A 20358-nucleotide genomic window follows, 5' to 3' on the forward strand; every position below is an offset into this window, starting at 1 on the left:
AGTGTTTTCTCTTTTCTTAAAATATGAAATTCATCTTCAGGAAACAAATATTCTTCTTTAAGAATCAATAGAAATAGCCTAGTGTCACATTTGAAAGAGAAGGAAGGGAGGAAGGAGATAGGAAAAAAGGAAGAAAAAAACTGTCAATAATCCCTTGATTTAGGGATTAGAGATTGGATATAGAGGAAGTACAGTACTGAGTTTTCTTTAATTTAAAATAACTCACATGATAAACAGTACTATGAATATCACTTAATTCTCACAGGTGGTAAGGATTCCTAAATGGTGAACAGGTTCAACTTCAGTGCATTTTTAAAAATTCTTTTTTGTAAATTCTAACTTTCAAGATGCTGGTTTTGTTTTCTTTAAAAAAATCATATATATTTTTTCTACACAGATGTTTGAGTAATTAAGAACAAACTTTTTTTCCTTGTCTCTCTTTGCTACCCATGCCACTAAAATTGAAAATCACTATAAAGTATTTGCTAACAGTTGCAATCACAGAGCGGTTGGGACTGTGTTTCCTCTGACAGATTCAGTCTCTCTGGAATGGATTTTTATATTTTTTTCCAGTCAGCTTCATTTCCATTTCCTTCTGGGTGCAATGCAACTGCTGTGTTTATAGCCCAGGCTTAGCCCGAATTTGTAGAATATCTCAGGAGTTGTTGAAATATAATGTTATTTGCCTATACAAATCTCACCAAAATAAAAACACCAACTCACGTATATGAAAAGTAAATTTTAAATAAGCTGAATAAATTGGATGAATCTATTTAAGTTTTGTTTATTAAGCTTATCTAAGCACATTTCATTAGTCAATATGTTAGTATTTAAAAATCAACTCTGGATCTATTCTCAAATATGTACACAATCTAAGGATAATACTCTTATTTAAGCTTTAAAGATCCATCATGCTTTTGTCAATTGCTGACTGCTATCAGCAAGATTGTCTTTAGTGGTTCCACAGTGTGATTTCTTAAAAATATTAACATTAAAATATCTTTAGTTTAACACAGAACTTTTTTTTCTTATTCCGAAGAATATACTTTACAAACGATGTCCATGTCATTACCCCATTACAGGACAAAGGGCAATCACTTAGACCTTGGCATAATGTCACAGGGAAAGGAATTTTTAGTCAATTGCAGGGAAAATTACGTATATCAAAATACATATATATGTATGTATTGTGTATACATATGCAATCTATATCTATTTACTATATATCTATCTAGTAATGTAATATAAGCTAATCTTTCCCATTCTAATCTGACCTCTGCTTGAAACAGAAAATAACCATTGGTAATAAATTATAGACACTTGTTTACAGCAGTAAATGTGAACTGCTAGTCTCAATTCCTGAATTCCAAGACCCATATCACTCCAGTTTCATGCTAGTGGTCTCCTGAGGTCCTGAAAGATCTTTGCTGTCTCCCCTTCACAGACAGAATCAGATTTGATAGAATATAATACCCATATATACGTAATCCCATGATCTCCACAATTTTCTATGACATTTTTTGCCTTAGTCTAAATGTTCTAGAGTGATCAATTTTGTGATATTATTTTATCCTAATAGATAACAAAAGAGAAATCTACTTACAGCCAATCAACATGACACAAATTGAAAATATTTTCTCGGAGTTGGTGTTAGGAGACACGTTCCCGAATCCTACACTGGTTAAACTGCTGAAGGTAAAATAAAGTGCTGTGACGTATTTGTCTTTAATGGATGGTCCAGAACTTGAGTCACTGTCATTGTAACGTTTCCCAATTTGTTGTCCTAAGGAATCCAACCATCCAATTTTGTCAGTCAGGTAGGGCCTTTCTACATTCCCAATTGCATACCAAATGCAAGCCAGCCAGTGAGCAATCAGGGCAAATATGCACATTAAGAGCATTAGAACAGCAGCGCCATATTCTGAATATCGATCCAGTTTCCGGGCCACTCGCACAAGACGAAGGAGTCGAGCTGTCTTCAAAAGACCAATTAACGTTGTTGTCTGTGGAAATAAACGTGCATGGTCAGAAACAGCTGGTAAACATTTCAATGTGTGTTCCTGTGAATCAAAGCAGGTGGAAACAGATTAAAACAATATGGTAGCATTGAGGGTAACTGTATATTTGAATTAGGTATTAAGGTTGGTTTTTATTTTTAATTTTACACCTGCTTTGGAAAATACTTTGAAAGTGTGTGGTACATTAATTCAATATCTTGACAAACACCGCCCATGGGACAGAGATTCTATCTGTCCAGTTTTATGCTCTAACCAAGTGCCTTGCACATAATGGGTACTCAGTGAATCATTCATTCAACAACAAACACTCCAGTGTGTTGCTGGTGTGCCTAGGAAGTGCCACACATTGGGATTATAGTGTTGAACAAACAGACAGTCACTTTTCTAATAGAAAGAGACAGTTATTTACTAGACAAACTGTCTTCTCTACTGAAGGGAAACAAGGTCCACTATTTATTGCAAAGAGACAGATATTTTTAAAACAAACAAATAGTAAGATCGTTTCAAAGAGTGAAAAGTGTGATGATGATAATAAAACAGAGTGATATGATAGAGGGTGTTTGGGGGAATGGGTTGGGATTGGTCCACATTAGAAAGGAAGCTGGAGGAAGGTCATGCTGGGGAGCTGACATTAGAGCTGACAAAGACCTGTGTAATGAGAAGGAGCTGGTCAAGCAGATAACTGGGAAAATTATTGGATGATTGCATGCATTCCTTAGGCACTATATTTGAATTCGTTTTTTTCTTCCTGAATGGCTTAAATTGATAAATTGTTTCTGGATATCCCAAGATATCATGTATTTTGCTTTAGGGTGCGATATGTGTAATTAATTGTATGATTATTATTGACCAGGTATCTAATGATAGGACACTTTTATATAATAACATGATACGTAACTGGTTGTTTGGATTTGAAATCTGATAAGTACAAATTACAAGTTCATTTCTTAGGATTCCTAAATAATGTCAACTATAAGTACTATATAATTCACAGGGCATATAATTATTCCATAGTTACATGGTGTTTACCAATCAATTATTGAGTCATTTTATGTGCTCATTGTTGGTTTTTATCTTGCAAAGTACATCCAACTGAGTTAAGAACACATATTTTAATTAAAGAAATAGCACATGGCATAACTATCACCCTATATCTATTCATATTGACTCGGTGGGAAAAGAGCACTAAATATCAAGAAAACTCTTTTTATTAAAATTTAGTAGTAAGCGTTGTGGTATTTTCTTTTTCTTGTGTCAGAGTGGTCACAAGGGAAGGTGGGATCCCTCAGTCTCCCTTGAATACTTTTCAGTTAGTTTTGGAATCCTCTAGAAGTGAGAGGAACTTGCTTAGTTGAGATGTGCTTTTTACAATTGGACTTTGCTCATTTGGGAATGTGTAGACAGATGAGTCTTCTTTGTTTCCAATGCTGAGTTATTATTTTTCAGGGTAAAATAAAGAAAATAGCGTTTCTTTCTTCACAAAATTAAAAGTATATCTCTTCTCAATGAATAAATGGAGAGTTTGTTAGTGTTAGGTGGTTCCCTGAGAGAAATGTTCCACTATTTGTATTATCAATATTTTATCTTAGTAGTTATATGCTAAGACTTTGTACTCTGCCCATGAACTATACAAAGGAACAGGTGAATTTATGTTTGAATTTTACTTCTGTACCAGTGTGTCCCCTTGGATAAGTTATTTATTTAATCTCAAAGCATCGATTTCTTCATCTGTAATTGTGCATAATAATGTCTCCTTACAGGGTTGTAGATAATACCCAGTAAAGGGTAGCTCTTTGTGTTTTTATTTGAATATCCCATATGCTTTTGTTTCTCAGTAAACAGGAATTTATATTGTGAGGTGGGTTGATAGAGCTTACTTATTTTCCAAATGAATTACTTTGACATCTAAAATTCCAAATGTAGGCTTTTCCATACTGGCCTTTCTGTCTCCTCAGGAAATGGCAGGGATTTTAAAGACAAGAACATCCTCTAGATGCACTGACTGCTCAGACTCTGGAAACAGGAATTACCCTGGTTCAATGTGTCTCCATTTCTACACTTCACAGCTTAAGTTGTGTCTTTATTTTTCCTCCTAGCTCTGTTACCTATTTACTTGCGTTGAGAAATCAGAAATACTCAAATGATTGTTTAAAACTTCTTGTCTTTGGAACAAAATTTCTCTCTGACCTCAAAATAAATGAAATGTAATGAAAATCTCTAGATATTTGGTTAAGGAAGTGAAACGCTTCAAAACAAACGAGCTGTTTTAATAACATTGTGATAATAAGTACTAAGGACTCTTCCGGCTGCAAAGATAGTAGAGTAAAAATGATGTTATGAAAAGAAAAGGAATCAAATCTGCTATGTGTGCCACCCTCCTTTCTGCCCTCCTCCAAAGAAATTTCTGATGTTTTTTTCTAGGATTATATCAAAATGAGGTAAAACCTGGATCACAGTAAGTTTCTCCAAGCAGATAAATATAATTTATACACTAACACACAAATGACATCTTTTCTGGAAAAATTTCTTAAGAAATATGGTACATGATGAACTCTCAACCCAAGTGACAGTACTTATACAAAATAATTGCAGAGGGAGAGACAGAGGGAGAGAGATTATTAAGCAGTTGTTTGATCTCTCAGTTGCATCATAAGGATGAGTGAATAATGACTTCAATGGTCAGAGTGATTCTCTTGTGATTCCGTAACATGCAACCAAGCATAACTACATATGCTAGTTTGACAATGTAACAAACGACTTGGCCTTATTTCTCTTGTTATCAAGATGCTGCTAACACACCTGGGCATTCTTCCCTAGCTACAGTTGTGTACAGCACATCTTGTAGATGACATTTAGGATTGCAATAACTGTTTTCTTCTTCTTCATCTTTAAATAGCTCTTTAAAGATCTAAGGTGCTTTTGCTCCAGATTACAGAATAGAGAGAAGTGATTGCACCAAAATCTCAGAGTGGATTAAAGAAGGAACAATCTCCCCTTGCTGATTTGTTGGGGACTATTAGTGCCGATTGTGTAGTTCAATTGACTATCTTTGTACTATTTGCAAGAGAAAAATTGGACCAACAACTGCCTTATAATATAATTGTGTTAACATCAGAATTTGGTTAAGTAAATGTTTTCAGAATGTATGTTTATCTCACAGTATATCTAATTTCATGTAATATCCAGAAATATTATGGAAATCTGTCTCTGTGGATTTTTTTTACAATTTTTGAAAACAGAAATAAAACTATCCTTAAAGTCATCGCAACAATTTTAAAAATAGTAAAGAATTTTCTCTTAGATGTTACTTCTTGAAATTTTCACTGGTATTAGAAAAATATTGTCTGTTTATTGTTACTTTTGGTAGAGACCAAAAAAACATAAAATCTTGCTAGAGGTAGTGTGATTATTATTATGAAAAACAAAGATATCATGAGGGCAAATAAGATATAGAAAGAGATGAGCCATTTTGCAGTAGATTGAAGCAAGGTACTTTGTTTTGTAGTCTGCCCATGAACTATACAAAGGAGACAGAATGAATTTAACAAGTTGAGTCTTCACTTCACCAACACTCATGCCATCTCAGAACTTGGCTCCTTTACTGTGGCTGAATGATATTTCAGACTCTTTTTGCCTGAATGCCACAGTAAAGAAAGTCTACTTATTTAAGACTTTTATTGTTAATACACTTTGTCAGAATTTTTTTTAAAAGAAGGACCCTTCCTCTGGAAATTTAATTATTCAAGTTTCTGGGTGGCTGATGAATATCATCCAATTTCAATTTTTTAAAAACATATTCACATCCAGAGTTTATTAAAGCCCCAGATACTTTCTTAGATTGAGGTAGAAGTTAGTTTCCTCTATTAGGTACGACTTTCTTAACTAAACTTTATTTAAAAAATACGTATGCTAAACAACTGCAATTTTGTGAGTATGTTACATATTAGACCCAGACTCAAGAAGACCATGTGATTTTTTTAGTAGACTTTTACAATAGATCAAGCAACATTCTCTTTTAATGTAAATAGAATTCTTTTTGAAGGTTAGAAATTAGAATAGGTGATTTCTTAGCAGTATTAAACAACTCTCTACTGAATAATAAATTTGGCTACAGTTCAGCTGAGAAAGCCTCATCAATTGGAGAAAATCTTATCTCAAGAGCTTTTCAAAATAAGTTTGAAAAATAATTTTACTTTTTTTAGTAAGCATTTTCAAGAATCTTATATTTAAAATACTTTATTTCAGACGTTTACTCCCTAAAACCTTTGCCTCTGATAAGTAGATAGAATTATTCTTTTATAAATGAGGAAATATAAGTATGTGATCTTTAGTTTTGTCTAGTGTTGATAGAGTGAATCGTCACTGAAACTTTCTACTTAATCCATCATTCTGTCCTGTTTGTCAAGAAATATTTGGCTACAGGTGGGGAAATGGGAACACTTACTGAGGAATACATTTCATAACTCCACACTCATGTTTTGCTTTAGATTTCATTTCAATTCCCTCTAAGCTCCAGTAGTTGTATACACTATTTAATGAATTACTTACCCAATAAAACCCAATAGTACTGAAACTAGGTTCTAATCTTTTGTTCAGCTTGAGTCACACTAGTTCAATATTTCTAAGGACACATTCGCTAATACAATCAAAGGGCTACATTTTGCATGTGTAAAAAAACCCTTGGGGAAATCACCTAACTTATCCTTCCTTTATTCATATTGAACTTCACAAATTCCTCCACAAACTATTTGTTTTGAAGAGAAGGAGATTTTACAACATCCCTGGGAAACTCACTCTAATATTTAATAGCCTTTACTGTCCAGATGATTTTACTTTTATTTTATTTTATAATTAAGATTCTATTTTGCTGCAATTTGAACTCACTTTCTCTTTCATTAGTTACAGTTACATGGAAAACTGATCATCAAATGATTCTAAACAGTAGTAGGGAAATGTTGCCATGAATAAACAATTAAGGATATTATATTTTTAAAATGGGAATTAAACTTGATCTGAGAAATATTTAACCAAAAATTGTACCATATACCATCTCTAGCAAATCATAATCAATCAATCACATGCAAATGATGAATAAATGATCAACTTAACGCAAAATGATTTTTTTTTGATGGAATGTTTTTCTATTTCCTTAGTTCAAAAATTACTCCACTGGGGATCCTATGTCCCTCATTTGTCACATCACAGATTTTTGGAGGCATGACCAACAGCTTCAAATACAAGCCAATGGGCACTTATGCTTTAACTCCCAAGAACAATGTAAAGAGAGAGAGAGTTACTTTATGGGTAGACACAGATGTGCAAACAGGTCTTCAAAATGTGCTTTGTTATTTAAATTTGAAGATGAGTATGTCCAATGTTTTAGAAATTTACTTCCAACAAACTAATGAATAGCTGCTGTAAAGATCAGCTTCAGAAAGAATAGTGACCAGATGACCAGAGTTTCTATACGGATGCCTGCTAAGTTTTCCCTTGTGTCCTTTCCATGATTCATCTGCCAGACTAGTAAAGCAAACATACCAGTAAGGGCAGAAACTCCTCTTTTCTATTAGAACTTTTCTTCAAAGAGCACCGTATTTACTTAGGTTTCAAAGGCCTTTCTTGCCTGCATTCATGATTCACGAAAAATAACAGTAAAGTGTGAAAGGAGAGAGGTCAACAGAACAAGTAATTAATCAAAATAATATTAATTTTCAGGAAAGGAAGAGCTTTTGAAGCAGGCAACTAAACAGAGTACTCTAGATTATTAGTGTTACTATCTCTGAAACTAAGATTTGCCACAGATAAGCACAATATGGGAAAACTTGTGGTAGACAACGAAAAGTTGACTTTCTGGAGACTGAGCCAATAATATTGTTCCTTTGCTTCGATGATATGAAGGTAATTTGCTGTGGGTGGCATGATGTTTGATGATACAAAAATTAAGAAATAGTCTTTTCCCTGGTTATCTGGATGGCATTAACATCAGGAAGATATTAATGACACAGGCAAGCGCAGTTATTGCTAGTATTCATTTTCTTTAACATGTTTGTTTAACATTATAGAAGATGCTCTAGTTATTAGTAGGAGATTTGAATTTACTTAAACTAAAAAATGATTATTTTGAAAAAAATGATCAATTCTGCTCACATGTCTGCTTTAGTAAAAACATATATGCCAAGCTATACTCAGCATTGCTAACATACATGTTTTATAGATAAAATAGTATAAATCCAAAATTTGAATATTTCTTCTTCTCCAGAGTTAAATGTAAGTACCATTAAAATGTCACAGTAGCTTACCATTTAGGGAAATTGGCAAGGAAGACATTAATGTTTAATTAACATTGACAAGATTCTTTTCTCTAAGGTCATCCATGATGCTGTGATGCATAGAAGAAAACATTTTAATAATCAGTTAAAATTAAGCAATTAAGAAATCATGACTGTTCTTATATTTAGTTGAGAGTTACTCCTTCGCTTGTTTATTTGTGTATTTATTTTATAGAAATGTTCACCTGTGAGCACATGAAAGTCCTCTCCTGGACTTCCTCTTTGTCACAGATAAGGCCACCAGATCTTGTATATCTAACCAACAGAATCATTCTTGCCACTTTTAAAACTGCAGGTTTCAAGGCTTTACCTCAAATCTACCAATTATGAATCTCCAGACTCTTTCTAAGATCCACACAGAAATTGATCCATAGTCCTGATGCAGAAACACTGATCCAAACCAACATTTGCCGTGATTATATTTAATTTATAATTAATCTCATTTCTTTTTCTTAAACTCGCATATATATCTCTCTAGTTGCTCATGCAGTACCTGACTTGCCTACATGCCATCTGTACACGCATGACTAATAGGTATGTCAAATTTAACATGGCCCAAACAGGAATTTTCCCCCCATAAGGCATCTTCTTCTCTCTAGGTTCTTCCCATCTGGATAAATACGTGACCATCTATAAAAGTTGCTTAAGCCCCTTCCCCTCCAAATAAAATGTTTCAAACAAGAAAAAAGAACAATAACACAATCTTTGAACCATCATTATTCTGCTTTTTCTTTTACTCCTCCACCAATATTAACCCATCAACAAGACCAAACAGCTCCCCTCTAATATATTCCGAATGTATCTATGTCTCTTCACCTCTATTGCCACCCTGCAGTCCAAGCTGTTGTTGTTTTGTTTCTCTTACATTATAGTAAAGGCTCTAGAATTTGTTCCCCTGCTTCTACCCCAACTAAGCTGTCTACAGACATCAGCTGTGAGGTCTTTCAAAATGTCCATCAGATCATGTCATTCCCATCCAGAAGGCTACCATTGCAGCCAGAATAAACACCAAACCCCAGGGCTTCATGTGATTTGGTCCCTGCCTCTTTATCCTCATATTTTAGCACTCCACCCCTCACTCACCGTGAGGCAGTCCAGTGGCCACTGGCCTTCTTTCTGTTCTTCTAACTTGCCAAGCTTGTTCCTCAACTGGGCCATTTTCACTAGTGTTTTCTTTTGCTTGAAATGCTCTGCATGAGACTGTTTCTTCTGGTCAAGTCTCAGCTCAAATGGCACCTCCTCAGTGATCTTCCCTAATCTCCCCATCCAAATTAGCCACCCACCCAAGTTATTCTGCACCGTGTGCCTCTTTCTTCTCAGCTCACAAACATCTTAAGAGGAAAAACAAAAACAATAACCCTTGTCTTCACCATGTGCAGGCTTCTAATACTTTCCTTTTATTACCTAGATTCTAGCGCGAATAGGCCCTACCCATTTTGTGTTAATTTCTGAAGCCACTTTAGTTTGGTTTGTGGCCACCATCTGATCCAATTAAAATCAACACACATGGAACTGACATATCCAGTGACTTATTTTCAGTCCTCATCATACTTCATGTTTTTACAATATTTGACATCCTCTTCTTGAATTTTCCTTTACTTCCTAGCAGAGTAAGGCAGGTAGAAGTTCTGTAATGCCTAGAGCTGTCTCCAACAACAACAAAAAAGTGTCTTGTGTATTATATAACTTTTCAATGTCCCACAGTCATTTGTATAGGTGAACAGCAAATTTATAGTTACTGAGCCTTGAAGCTAGGTTTTACATATAAAGAGAAATTCATTTTTGTACATTTTAATATTCATTAAAATTTCCAGGAATTTAGCTATCATGTGCATTGAGAGATGATTACCTTTTTTAGTTTGGATCTTCACTAAGAGTTGTTCACTGTTTCAGAAAATTACATCTTCAATGACAACAGGTCTTGTGGAATTTGTATACTGTGTGATATGCAGCACAGCCATAGCAGTCTACATTTGTAGTTATCACAGTCACAACATCTCTAGGTGTGTATAAATGTTAATATATGCATACATATGCATATATACATATCTTACCTATATATGTATGTGTATACATATATACATATATAAGCACATACATACATATATATTCAACCCTTATGTTAAATACAAATATAAAGAAAGCAGCAATATTCAGTTTAATATTGAATTTATTGTTTAAAAATGGACCTACTCATTACAACTAGGTACAAGCATCTGATGACTTCATTATATGATTTAATGTAGATAAGTCTGAAGCATTTACATATTCAACTATGTTATTATGAACATTTCTTTTGTTTCTCTTTTATAATAAGGATGGGCATTATATATTACATTTGTGACATTATGTGTGTAAAAAGACTATATTATCTATGACTTATTTAACAATAGTAAAAGAGGACACTGTATAATATTTGTTATATTGGGTCTGACAGAGCTGGGAACCAACACTTTATAGCTCCATGCCTCTAAAGGACTTCCCCTCTAACCAGCATGACCTTTCTACCTGGAAAACTTCCACTGGTCATCAGGAACTCCTCCTTTCACGCTCACATGTTCCTTTGTACATGGCACTATCAAAGCATTTATCAGATAGTATTCTATCTGCTCATCTGCTGCTCTCCCATCTGAGACTGCAAGCTCCCAGACAGTGGGGTCCTTGTCTGACTCTTTCATATAAACCCAAGGTCTAGCACACCGGCACATAGTACATTCTTAATAAATAGTTAGAGAATGAATGAACCTACTTGAGGAGGGGGTTACCATAATCCTTTCTGGAAATGGTAAAATGACTTAAGTAAATTTTCATTAAAATTTATAGAAAATTTACATGAAACTCTAGTTGGTAAAGCAGATAAAATCAAGCTACTTCTTTTTCTAGCAGACGTGGATGGCTCTGAGTCTTATCAGACTGTCTTGCTGTCAACTCTTGAAGGCCTCCGAGACTTTCTCAAGCATCTCCATGAAACCCCAGGCTGGAGAAGATTGGACTAGATGATATCTCATCAGAGTGACCTCTAGCTTAATGATTTTGAGATTTGTCATTTAATTTTGGGTTGAAAGTCCCAGACTTATTTTTTCCTTCCTATTTATGTGATGAAAGTTCCCAAATTTGAGTATAAGATCTCTTTTCTCTGGAAGCATTTCTTTTCTTCTTTTTGGCAGAAACAAAAATGGATGCTGTATATTTTTAATACTCATTACATGACACATTATACACTTTTGGAAAAATTTTACTCTGAAATATCATTATGTCCTGAAAAGCCTGATATAGTTATATAACCTAGTTTACGTATAAAATAAATATCTTCATTGTCAGTCTTGAAAAACGTACGAAGTAATGCAATCCATGACTAGTCTTGTTGTTATCCTTCATAGCTGACCTAGCCTGATATCTGACTCCCTTATGCTCCTTCCAGACTCACCCCTCCACTTGCTATTCTTGATGCTGACATACTTTACCCTTCTCACTTCTGATAGATGTGAGGTGATATCTGATTGTGGTTTTGATTTGCATTGATGATTAGTGATGTTGAGTATCTTGTCATGTGTCTGTTTGCCCTCTGTATGTCTTCTTTGGAAAAATGTCTATTCAGGTCCTCTGCCCATTTTTTAATTGGATTGTTTGTTTTTTGATATTGAATTGTATGAGTTCTTTATATATTTTTGATATTGACCACTTGTGGAATGTATCATTTGCAAATATCTTCTCCCATTCAGTAGGTTGTCTTTTTGTTTTGTCAATGATTGCCTTTGCTGTACAAAAGCTTTTTAGTTTGATGTAGTCCCATTTGTTTATTTTTGCTTTTGTTGCCTTTGCCTGAGGAGACAGATCCAAAGACATATTGCTATGACTGATGTCAAAGAGCTTACTGCCTATTTTTTCTTCTAGGAGTTTTATGGTTTCAGGTCTTACACTTAAATCTTTAATCCATTTTGAGTTTATTTTTGTATATGGTGTAAGAAAGTGGCCCAGTTTCATTCTGTTGCATTCAGCCATTCAGTTCTCCCAACACCATTTATTGAAAAGACTGTCTTTTTTCCACTGTATACTCTTGCCTCCTTTGTCGTAGATCAATTGACCATATAAATGTGGGTTTATTTCTGGGCTTTCTATTCTGTTTCACTGATCTATGTGTCTGTTTTTGTGCCAGTACCATGCTGTTTTTATTACTGTATCTTTGTAGCATATTTGAAATCAAGGAGTGTGATACCTTCAACTGTGTTCTTTGTCAAGATTACTTTGGCTATCTGGGGTCTTTTGTGGTTCTATACAAATTTTAGGATTATTTGTTCTAGTTTTGTGAAAAATGTCATTGGCATTTTGATCGGTTTTGCATTGAATCTGTATATGGCTTTGCGTAGTATGGACATTTTATCAATATTAATTCTTCCAATCCGTGAGCATGATATATCTTTCCATTTATTTGTGTCATCTTTAATTTCTTTCATCATTGTCTTATAGTTTTCAGAGTACAAGTCTTTCACTTAAATTTATTCTTAGGTATTTTATCCTTTTTTATGCAATTGTAAATGAGACTGTTTTCTTAATTTCTCTTTTTCTAATTGTTTGTTATTAGTGTCTAGAAATGCAACAGGTTTCTGTATACTGATTTTGTATCTCGCAACTTTACAAACATTACTTTATAAAATGCCCTTGTCTCTTGGTATAGTCTTTGTTTTAAAGTCTATTTTGTCTGATATAAGTATTGCTACCCTAGCTTTCTTTTCATTTCCATTTATATGGAGTATCTTTTTCCATCCCTTCTCTTTCAGTCTGTCTGTGTCTTTAGATCTGAAGTGAGTCTCTTGTGGGCAGCATATAGATGGGTCTTGTTTTCTGAATCCATTCAGCCACCCTTTGTCTTTTGAGTGGAGCATTTAGCTGATTTGCATTTAAGGGTAATTATTGATAGGTATGTACTTATTGCCATTTTGTTAATTGTTTTCTGATTGTTTTTGTAGTTCTTCTTCTTCTCTTGCTCTTTTCTCTTGTGATTTAATGACTTTCTTCAGTGTTATCTTTGTATTCCTTTCACTTATTTTTTTGGGTATCTATTATAGGTTTTTGATTTGTAGTTACTAAGAAGTTCATATCTAACAATTTATGTATATAGCAATGTACTTTAAGTTGGTGGTTGCTTAAGTTCAAGTGCATTCCTAAAGCACTACATTTTACTCCCCCCACCACATTTTATGTTTTTGATGTCATATTTTACATCTTTTTGTGTATCCTGTAACTAATTATTGTAGATATAGATGATTTTGTTACTTTTGTCGTTTAACCTTCAAACTAGCTATATAGATGGTTGATCCACTACCTTTTCTATACGTTTGCCATTACCAGCGAAATTTTGTCTGTCATAATTTTCTTATTTCTAGTTACAGCTTTCCCCCCCCCCCCCCATTTAAGAGGTTTCTTTAGCATTTTTTGTAAAGCCAGTTTAGTAGTGATGAATTCCTTTAGCTTTTGCTTGTCTGGGAAATTTTTTCTGTCTCCTTCAGTTCCGAATGATAATCTTGCTGGGGAGAGTATTCTTGGTTGGAAGATTTTTCCCTTCAGCACTTTGAATATATGGTGTCAATCCCCTCTGGCCTGTAAAGTTTCAGCTGAAAAATCAACTGATAATCTTGATGGGGAGGAGGGGGAGTTGCCTGTATGTAAGTGTTTTTCTCTTGCTGCTTGTAAGATTCTTTCTTTATCTTTAACTTTTGACATTTTAATTATAATGTGTCTTGGTGTGGGTCTCTTTGGGTTCATCTTATTTGGGACTCTCTGTGCTGCCTGGACTTGGATGTCTGTTTCCTTCACTAGGTTGGGGAAGCTGTCAGCCCTTATTTCTTCAAATAAATTTTCTGTCCCTTTCTCTCTATCTTCTCCGTCTGGGATCCCTACTGTGTGAATGTTAGTATGCTTGACGTTATCCCCAAAGTCCCTTAAGCTATCATCAGTTTTTAAACCTCTTTTTTCTTTTTGCTGTTCTGGTTGAGTGATTTCTACTATGCTGTCTTCCAGATAGCTTCATTCTTCTACATCATCTAATCTGCTGTTGATTCCCTGTAGTGTATTTTTCATTTCAGTCACTGCATTCTTCAAGTCTGATTGATTCTTTTTTATATTTTCCATCTCTAGTGAAGTTTTCGCTGTGTTCATCCATTCTTTCCCCAAGTTTGGTGAGAATTTTTTTGACTATTACTTTGAACTCTTTATCTGGTAGATTGCTAGTTTCCATTTAGTTTTGTTCTTTTTCTGAACTTCTTGTCTGGTTCTTTCATTTGGAACATATTCCTTTGTTTTCTCATTTTGCCTAACTCTCTGTTTCTTTCTCTATATTAGGTACATCAGCTACATCTCCCAGTCTTAAAGATGTGTAGAAGGGTTTGTGTAGAAGGCGTCATATAGGGCTTATTAGTGCAATACCCCCTGGTCACCAGAGCCAGGTGCTCCAGGTTTGTTCCTTGTGTAGGCTGCATTTGCCCTCTTGTTGCGGCTGGGCCATGACTGCTGTGGGCACACTGTGTGCAGGGCTGGCCCCTTGGGGCAGGAACCACTTTGGAGGAGTGTTGGCAGGGGCAGGTCCACAGGGAACACTGGGGCGGAGTGAGTGGTGCTAGAAAGGTAGATGGAGAATGTCAGAAATGGCTCTTGCCAGGGGTAGAAGGAGAATTTAAAAATGGCACTCACCAGCACTTCTGCCCCAGGAGAAAGTTCCAACAGATCCTTGCCCCTCCAGCACATGCCCTAAAATTAGTCAATGAATCTCATTCATGTATAACTCAGGCACTTTTCAAACTGCTGTCTCTACACTGGAACTTGGAGTGAGTGAGTTTGTGTGCATGCCTTTTCTTTTTTTTTTTTGAGGAAGATTAGCCCTGAGATAACATCCATCACCAATCCTCCTATTTTTGCTGAGCAAGACTGGCCCTGAGCCAACATCTGTGCTAGTGCATGGCTTGATAAGTGGTGCATAGGTCTGCACCAAGGATCCAAATTGGTGAACTGCAGGCCACCAAAGCAGAAGGTGCAAACTTAACCACTGTGCCACCAGGCTGCTCCTGCACATGCCCTTTAAGGGTGGAGTCTTGCTTTCTTATAGCCCTCCGGCTCTCCCTAACATAAGCCCCACTTATTTTTAAAGCCAGACCTTGTAGGAACTCATCTTGGCTCAGGTTCCCAAGGCTGGGGAGCCCAATCTGGGGTTTTGGCCCCTCACTCATCTGGGTAGACCTCCATGGTTATGATGTCCGTCCCACTTGTGGATCAGGAGCCTAGGGTGTGGGTCCTGACCAGACCATGTTTGTGCCCCTCCTGTATGTCTCAATGTGGCTTTTTCTTTACACCCTTAGTTGTGGAAAATCTGTTCTGCTAGCCTTCAGGTCATTCTCAGAGATAGTTGTTCTATATGTAGTTGTTGTTTTGGTGTGTCCCTGGGAGGAAGTGAGCTAAGGATCTTCCTACTCTGTTATCTTGATCTAATCCTGGTTTGATTGTTATTGATTAAATATCATCAGTAAATCAACTTTCAACAATTCTATTTGCCTATTTATTTTTCTACCCATTCTTTCATTTCACTAAGCTGAAAGTAATTTGCTGTTGGTGTACATATTTTAAAATTTGAACATGTGAGGTTTTACTCTATTGTTTATCAATAAGAACTTATTTGGTGTAGTTACATGGATCACCCATTGTAAGAAACTTGTAGAGATAAATATCAAAAAGAAAGTATTTCACTTTTGGGGCCAGCCCCATGGCCAAGTGGTTAAGTTTGCACGGTCCGCTTCAGTGGCCCAGCGTTTCGCTGGTTTGGATCCTGGGGGCAGACATGGCATCGCTCATCAGGCCATGCTGCAGCGGCATCCCACTCACCACAACTAGAAGGACCCACAACTAAAATATATAACTATGTACTGGGGGAGGCGGTTGGGGAGAGAAAAAGCATAAAAAAAAAAGAAGATTGGCAACAGTTGTTAGTTCAGGTGCCGATCATTTTTTTTTATTAAAAAGTATTTCACTTTCTTGCATTTTAATTAAAAACCAAAGTTAGGAGTATCTAACATTAAAAGTTCAAGTAATTTAATAGTAGTTTATTTTTTCCCCAGTATTTGGCTGAGTTTCACATGCATCATCTCATTAGAGTCTCAAATGAAAAAAAAACAACTTAGGCGAAAGTGGTATTATCATCCTTACAGGGGAGGAGCGTCAGGCTTGAGACTTTGTCTAAGGTTTGCAGAATCCAGGAAGAATGTACTGTTTTATTGCCCTGCTCTTAACTGACACACAGTTTGATGGACTTGTTCTGTAGGAGAGGATTTGCTTCTAAGCCTATTGGTTCCCATTGGCAGAGGAGGATTCTCTTGTCCTGAAACCTTAATTGATCAGGAAGCAACCATCTGCAGAGGGCATTTTTGACATTTGATCTCCTCTTGAACAACGGTAATGAAAGGGATGGCGAAGGGATGAGGGGTTCTAAGGTAGAAAAAGATCCTGAGTTTTTAACATTCAACCCACTGAGGTTATATTTCTCAGCCTACTCCCTTAGAACTACTTTCACATCTTCTTTAAATCTTTCCATTACAGAATCCAGGAAACTTATCTACAATAAAAGTTAGTGGCAATTAAATGGAGGTGACTTTGGAAGAACTTAACTTCTTTTGGATCAAAGAACCCTTTGAGAATCTGCTTAAAGTTACGGACTCTTTTTCCTGAAAATGCGCTATACATATACCTGTCAGATTTCCTCAAAGTTTCCAACTCTATGAGGTACTGGGAACACAAGAAGTATTTTCTAACCTAGATATTAATTAAGAGAGTTTTGAACAACACTTTTCAGAAGATGCCTCTTCCATGTAAGTTGAACATAAAACAAGTCGCTGCGGTCCCACACCACAATTATGAGTTAAGAAAAAAAGAGACATCTTCATCTTTGACAGTGCTATACCCACGAAGTTGATATGTAGATTTTACATCCTGGGAATGTACTATGTGCTAGGAAACGCTTGTCTCAAAGTTTAATTTGTTGATTACAGGATGAATTCTTTTTAGTACCACTTAGCAAAAGTAGAAGGAATTGTGAATATTTGAAATGACAAAATGGTTTCCTTTCATTTTATAGCATTTCCAATTGAAAATGACTCTCATCTGAGACAGAAGTTTGTAAAGCAACTATTTTTTTTTGCAGTTAAAATAGATTCACTTTTATAATTGCAATCTTTCAGAAAATAAGATTCTTAAGCAGCTCTTACCTCATCAGAACCAGATCCAAAAATCAGCAAGTCAAAAGGAATTGCTGCAACCATGTCAATCAGGAACCAGCCTTTGAAGTAGTGTATTGCTATTTTGGCCGGATCACTTACCACTTCTTCATTCTGATTTACATATGTTGTTCGGAAGTTTATTAGAATATCTATGATAAACATAATATCCACAATCAAGTCTACTACATTCAAAGGGCTACAAGAGTAGCCACATTCTCGTCTTTTCTGTTCTTCTCTGTCATTGAGGAGAAAGGCTGCTGAGTAGGGAGTGAATATAGCAGTGTATATGACCAACAGTAGAATAAGCCAATCCCACACTGCCTTGAAAGGACTGTAGTGCAATATTGTAAACTTGTTGATGCGTGGCGTCTGCAGTTTATATTCTGGTAGGACATCTGCTCCCAAAGAGAGAACCTGAATATAGAAAAGAAAATTGTATAATACATAAAAGTGCCATTATTTAATTTCTGAACCTATACAAATATAAAGGTAATTATACAGCAAAATCTATTAGAAAGAATTCATGTAATTGTGAAGTGTGCATGACAAACACATACATTTAAAGGAATCCATATAAACTTTCACTATGCAATATATTTGATCTGAGAAAATCTCATTGGTATTTCTTGATAAATATGATTTTCACTGATAAATAATGAATATTGTCACTGAGATACCAAGGAATGGTTACTGGTTCCTTTGGAACATGCTACTGATCAGAAATAAAATTACATGCTGTTTTTAGAAAATCATAAAATCAGTTTGGTACATGAATAATTCAGTTTTCAAACCTAAGAAAGGATTAACTGTGATGAATAGAAGCAATCTACTTGGATCCATGGTCATATTTAATTTACATATACTTAATTTATAATTAAACCTTGATAAATTAAACCCAACTCATTCAAATCTTTAATTAAAATGTTCCCACCTGCAATCTGTTTTAACATTAGAAACAAAGGCACTTGAGATTAAAATAAACACAAAGGAGTCTTTTTGCCAAAAGCTTGAGAGAGTGTTTTATATTCTGGGACAAATATACTTTCACCCGAACTAGTCCATCACATTTTGAGAATTGTGAAGAGAGAATGGTGCAAGAAGATGTTCAGAATATTGATCTGCAAATGTTGCAAGATTTTTAGCCACCAAGGGTGTACTTAAACTCTAAGGGGTACTTAAACTCTAAGATTTATTCTACTTAATAAGATATTGGGTAGACTAAAATAGTTCATCTTTTAGAATCTTAGTTTATCTGAAAAAATGAGAGCTAAACTTGAATTGTTACCCTGCCCAGTAGAAAAGTTTATGAGCCTGTGATTTCAGACCAAGTTTCAAGAACAAAGGTCAAAACAAAAAGGTCATCTAGCTACCCGGAAAATGTAATTAGCCTTAACATACGAGTTTTAAAGAATTTAAAATTTTTGGTGGTTCCACAAATGACACATAGAGACATTTTTTCAGGGAGTAATGGGTTATAATCTTTGATGATGACTATCCCACATATATGCAATGCCCCTATTTCAAAGTTTATTTCACTGAGTAAATTTTTAGACTAGATTCTTCTCAACATAGCTAATATGTTATCATAGACCTCAGGTAGTCCCTCACTGGCTAGTCAAAGAACGTTATTTCCATATTCTTGCTAATTCTATCCATGTAGGTTTTAACTTGATTATAACAATAAATTATCTCAGGCAAGTTTTAATTTTAAATCTTATTTTCATTGTTGTATCTCATACCTTTTTTTTTTTTTTTTACATATAACAAGTAAGCATTCCTATTTTAAAAAGAACTTGAGAAGTTAAATAACAACTCCAAATGAGGTACAGCATGACTTTTAAATATAAGAATTCAGTTAAAATAGACAAAGCTGTTTTTAGATAACAGCTAAACTGATTTAACTAGCTTCGAAAAAGATAATAAAGAACCTAACCATTTTTTAAGCCTAGAATAAACTTAAACTACCAGTATATGGAGGAAATAGGGCTTTATTTTAAGCTATTGTGAGAAATGACAAGAATTAATTATTAGTAAAAGAGAAATATGGCAAAAACAGTGATTTCACTGTTTAAAAAAACATTAAAAATCCTCAGAATCCAAGATCTATATCTATCTATATCTATAGCTGACTTCCAAAACCCAAAATGGAATAATGTTTGGATAATTTGTTGGTTGATAAGCGCAGACTGGTAGAATTGGGATCCTGTCATGCTTAGTACAGAAAACCAATATATGACATTTTGGTCTGGAAAGAGTGGTTCATCTCTTAAGGTGTCATCATGTAATGTCTCTTTCTCAAAAACCAAGGACTACTCAGAATATAGAAAACAGAATCCAAAACCTTACTTTGGCTTTCAAAGTCATCTAAAATATGGACCCATTCTGTATTTTCAGTTCCTTCTCCCATTAGATTCCTCTATGCACACAATGTACTCTGGTAAGACATGACTGAAATTTCTAAGCTGCTGAGATCTTCCCAAATCCCTAAATTCACAAATTTCTCTCACAAAAAAAAGAGTATACAGTTATCCAACAAGAACAACAAAAAAAAGATTATTTTTAAAGACAAGGGTATTTGGCTGAGCAGGCTCCCTGCTTACTTGACATACTTCAGATGCCAAACTCCCACATGGGGCAATTCGAATCCTTGTTTTAGCAGAAGTATAAGTTAGAATGCATATAGCAACTTGGCGCTTCCCCTGAGAAGTAAAAATTGTGGATGAAACTCTTTCCGTCCCACGTATGCAGACATTC

At 35.1% G+C, this 20358-nt stretch overlaps 1 protein-coding gene across 2 annotated transcripts in view; it reads right to left on the minus strand.

Annotated features, from left to right (window-relative positions):
* KCNH7 (potassium voltage-gated channel subfamily H member 7) overlaps nucleotides 1-20358 on the minus strand; it is a 475858-nt gene that overhangs the window by 64666 nt on the left and 390834 nt on the right. For both annotated transcript variants that reach the window (XM_070507994.1, XM_070507993.1), the window contains exons 7-8: nucleotides 17593-18018; nucleotides 1604-2003 (exon numbers count right to left, since the gene is read on the minus strand). In XM_070507994.1, the coding sequence (XP_070364095.1) occupies nucleotides 1604-2003; nucleotides 17593-18018 (826 nt within the window). The remainder of the gene's footprint in view (nucleotides 1-1603; nucleotides 2004-17592; nucleotides 18019-20358) is intronic.

The sequence above is a fragment of the Equus asinus genome, chromosome 4, assembly GCF_041296235.1.
Source record: "Equus asinus isolate D_3611 breed Donkey chromosome 4, EquAss-T2T_v2, whole genome shotgun sequence".
Lineage (NCBI taxonomy): Eukaryota > Metazoa > Chordata > Mammalia > Perissodactyla > Equidae > Equus > Equus asinus.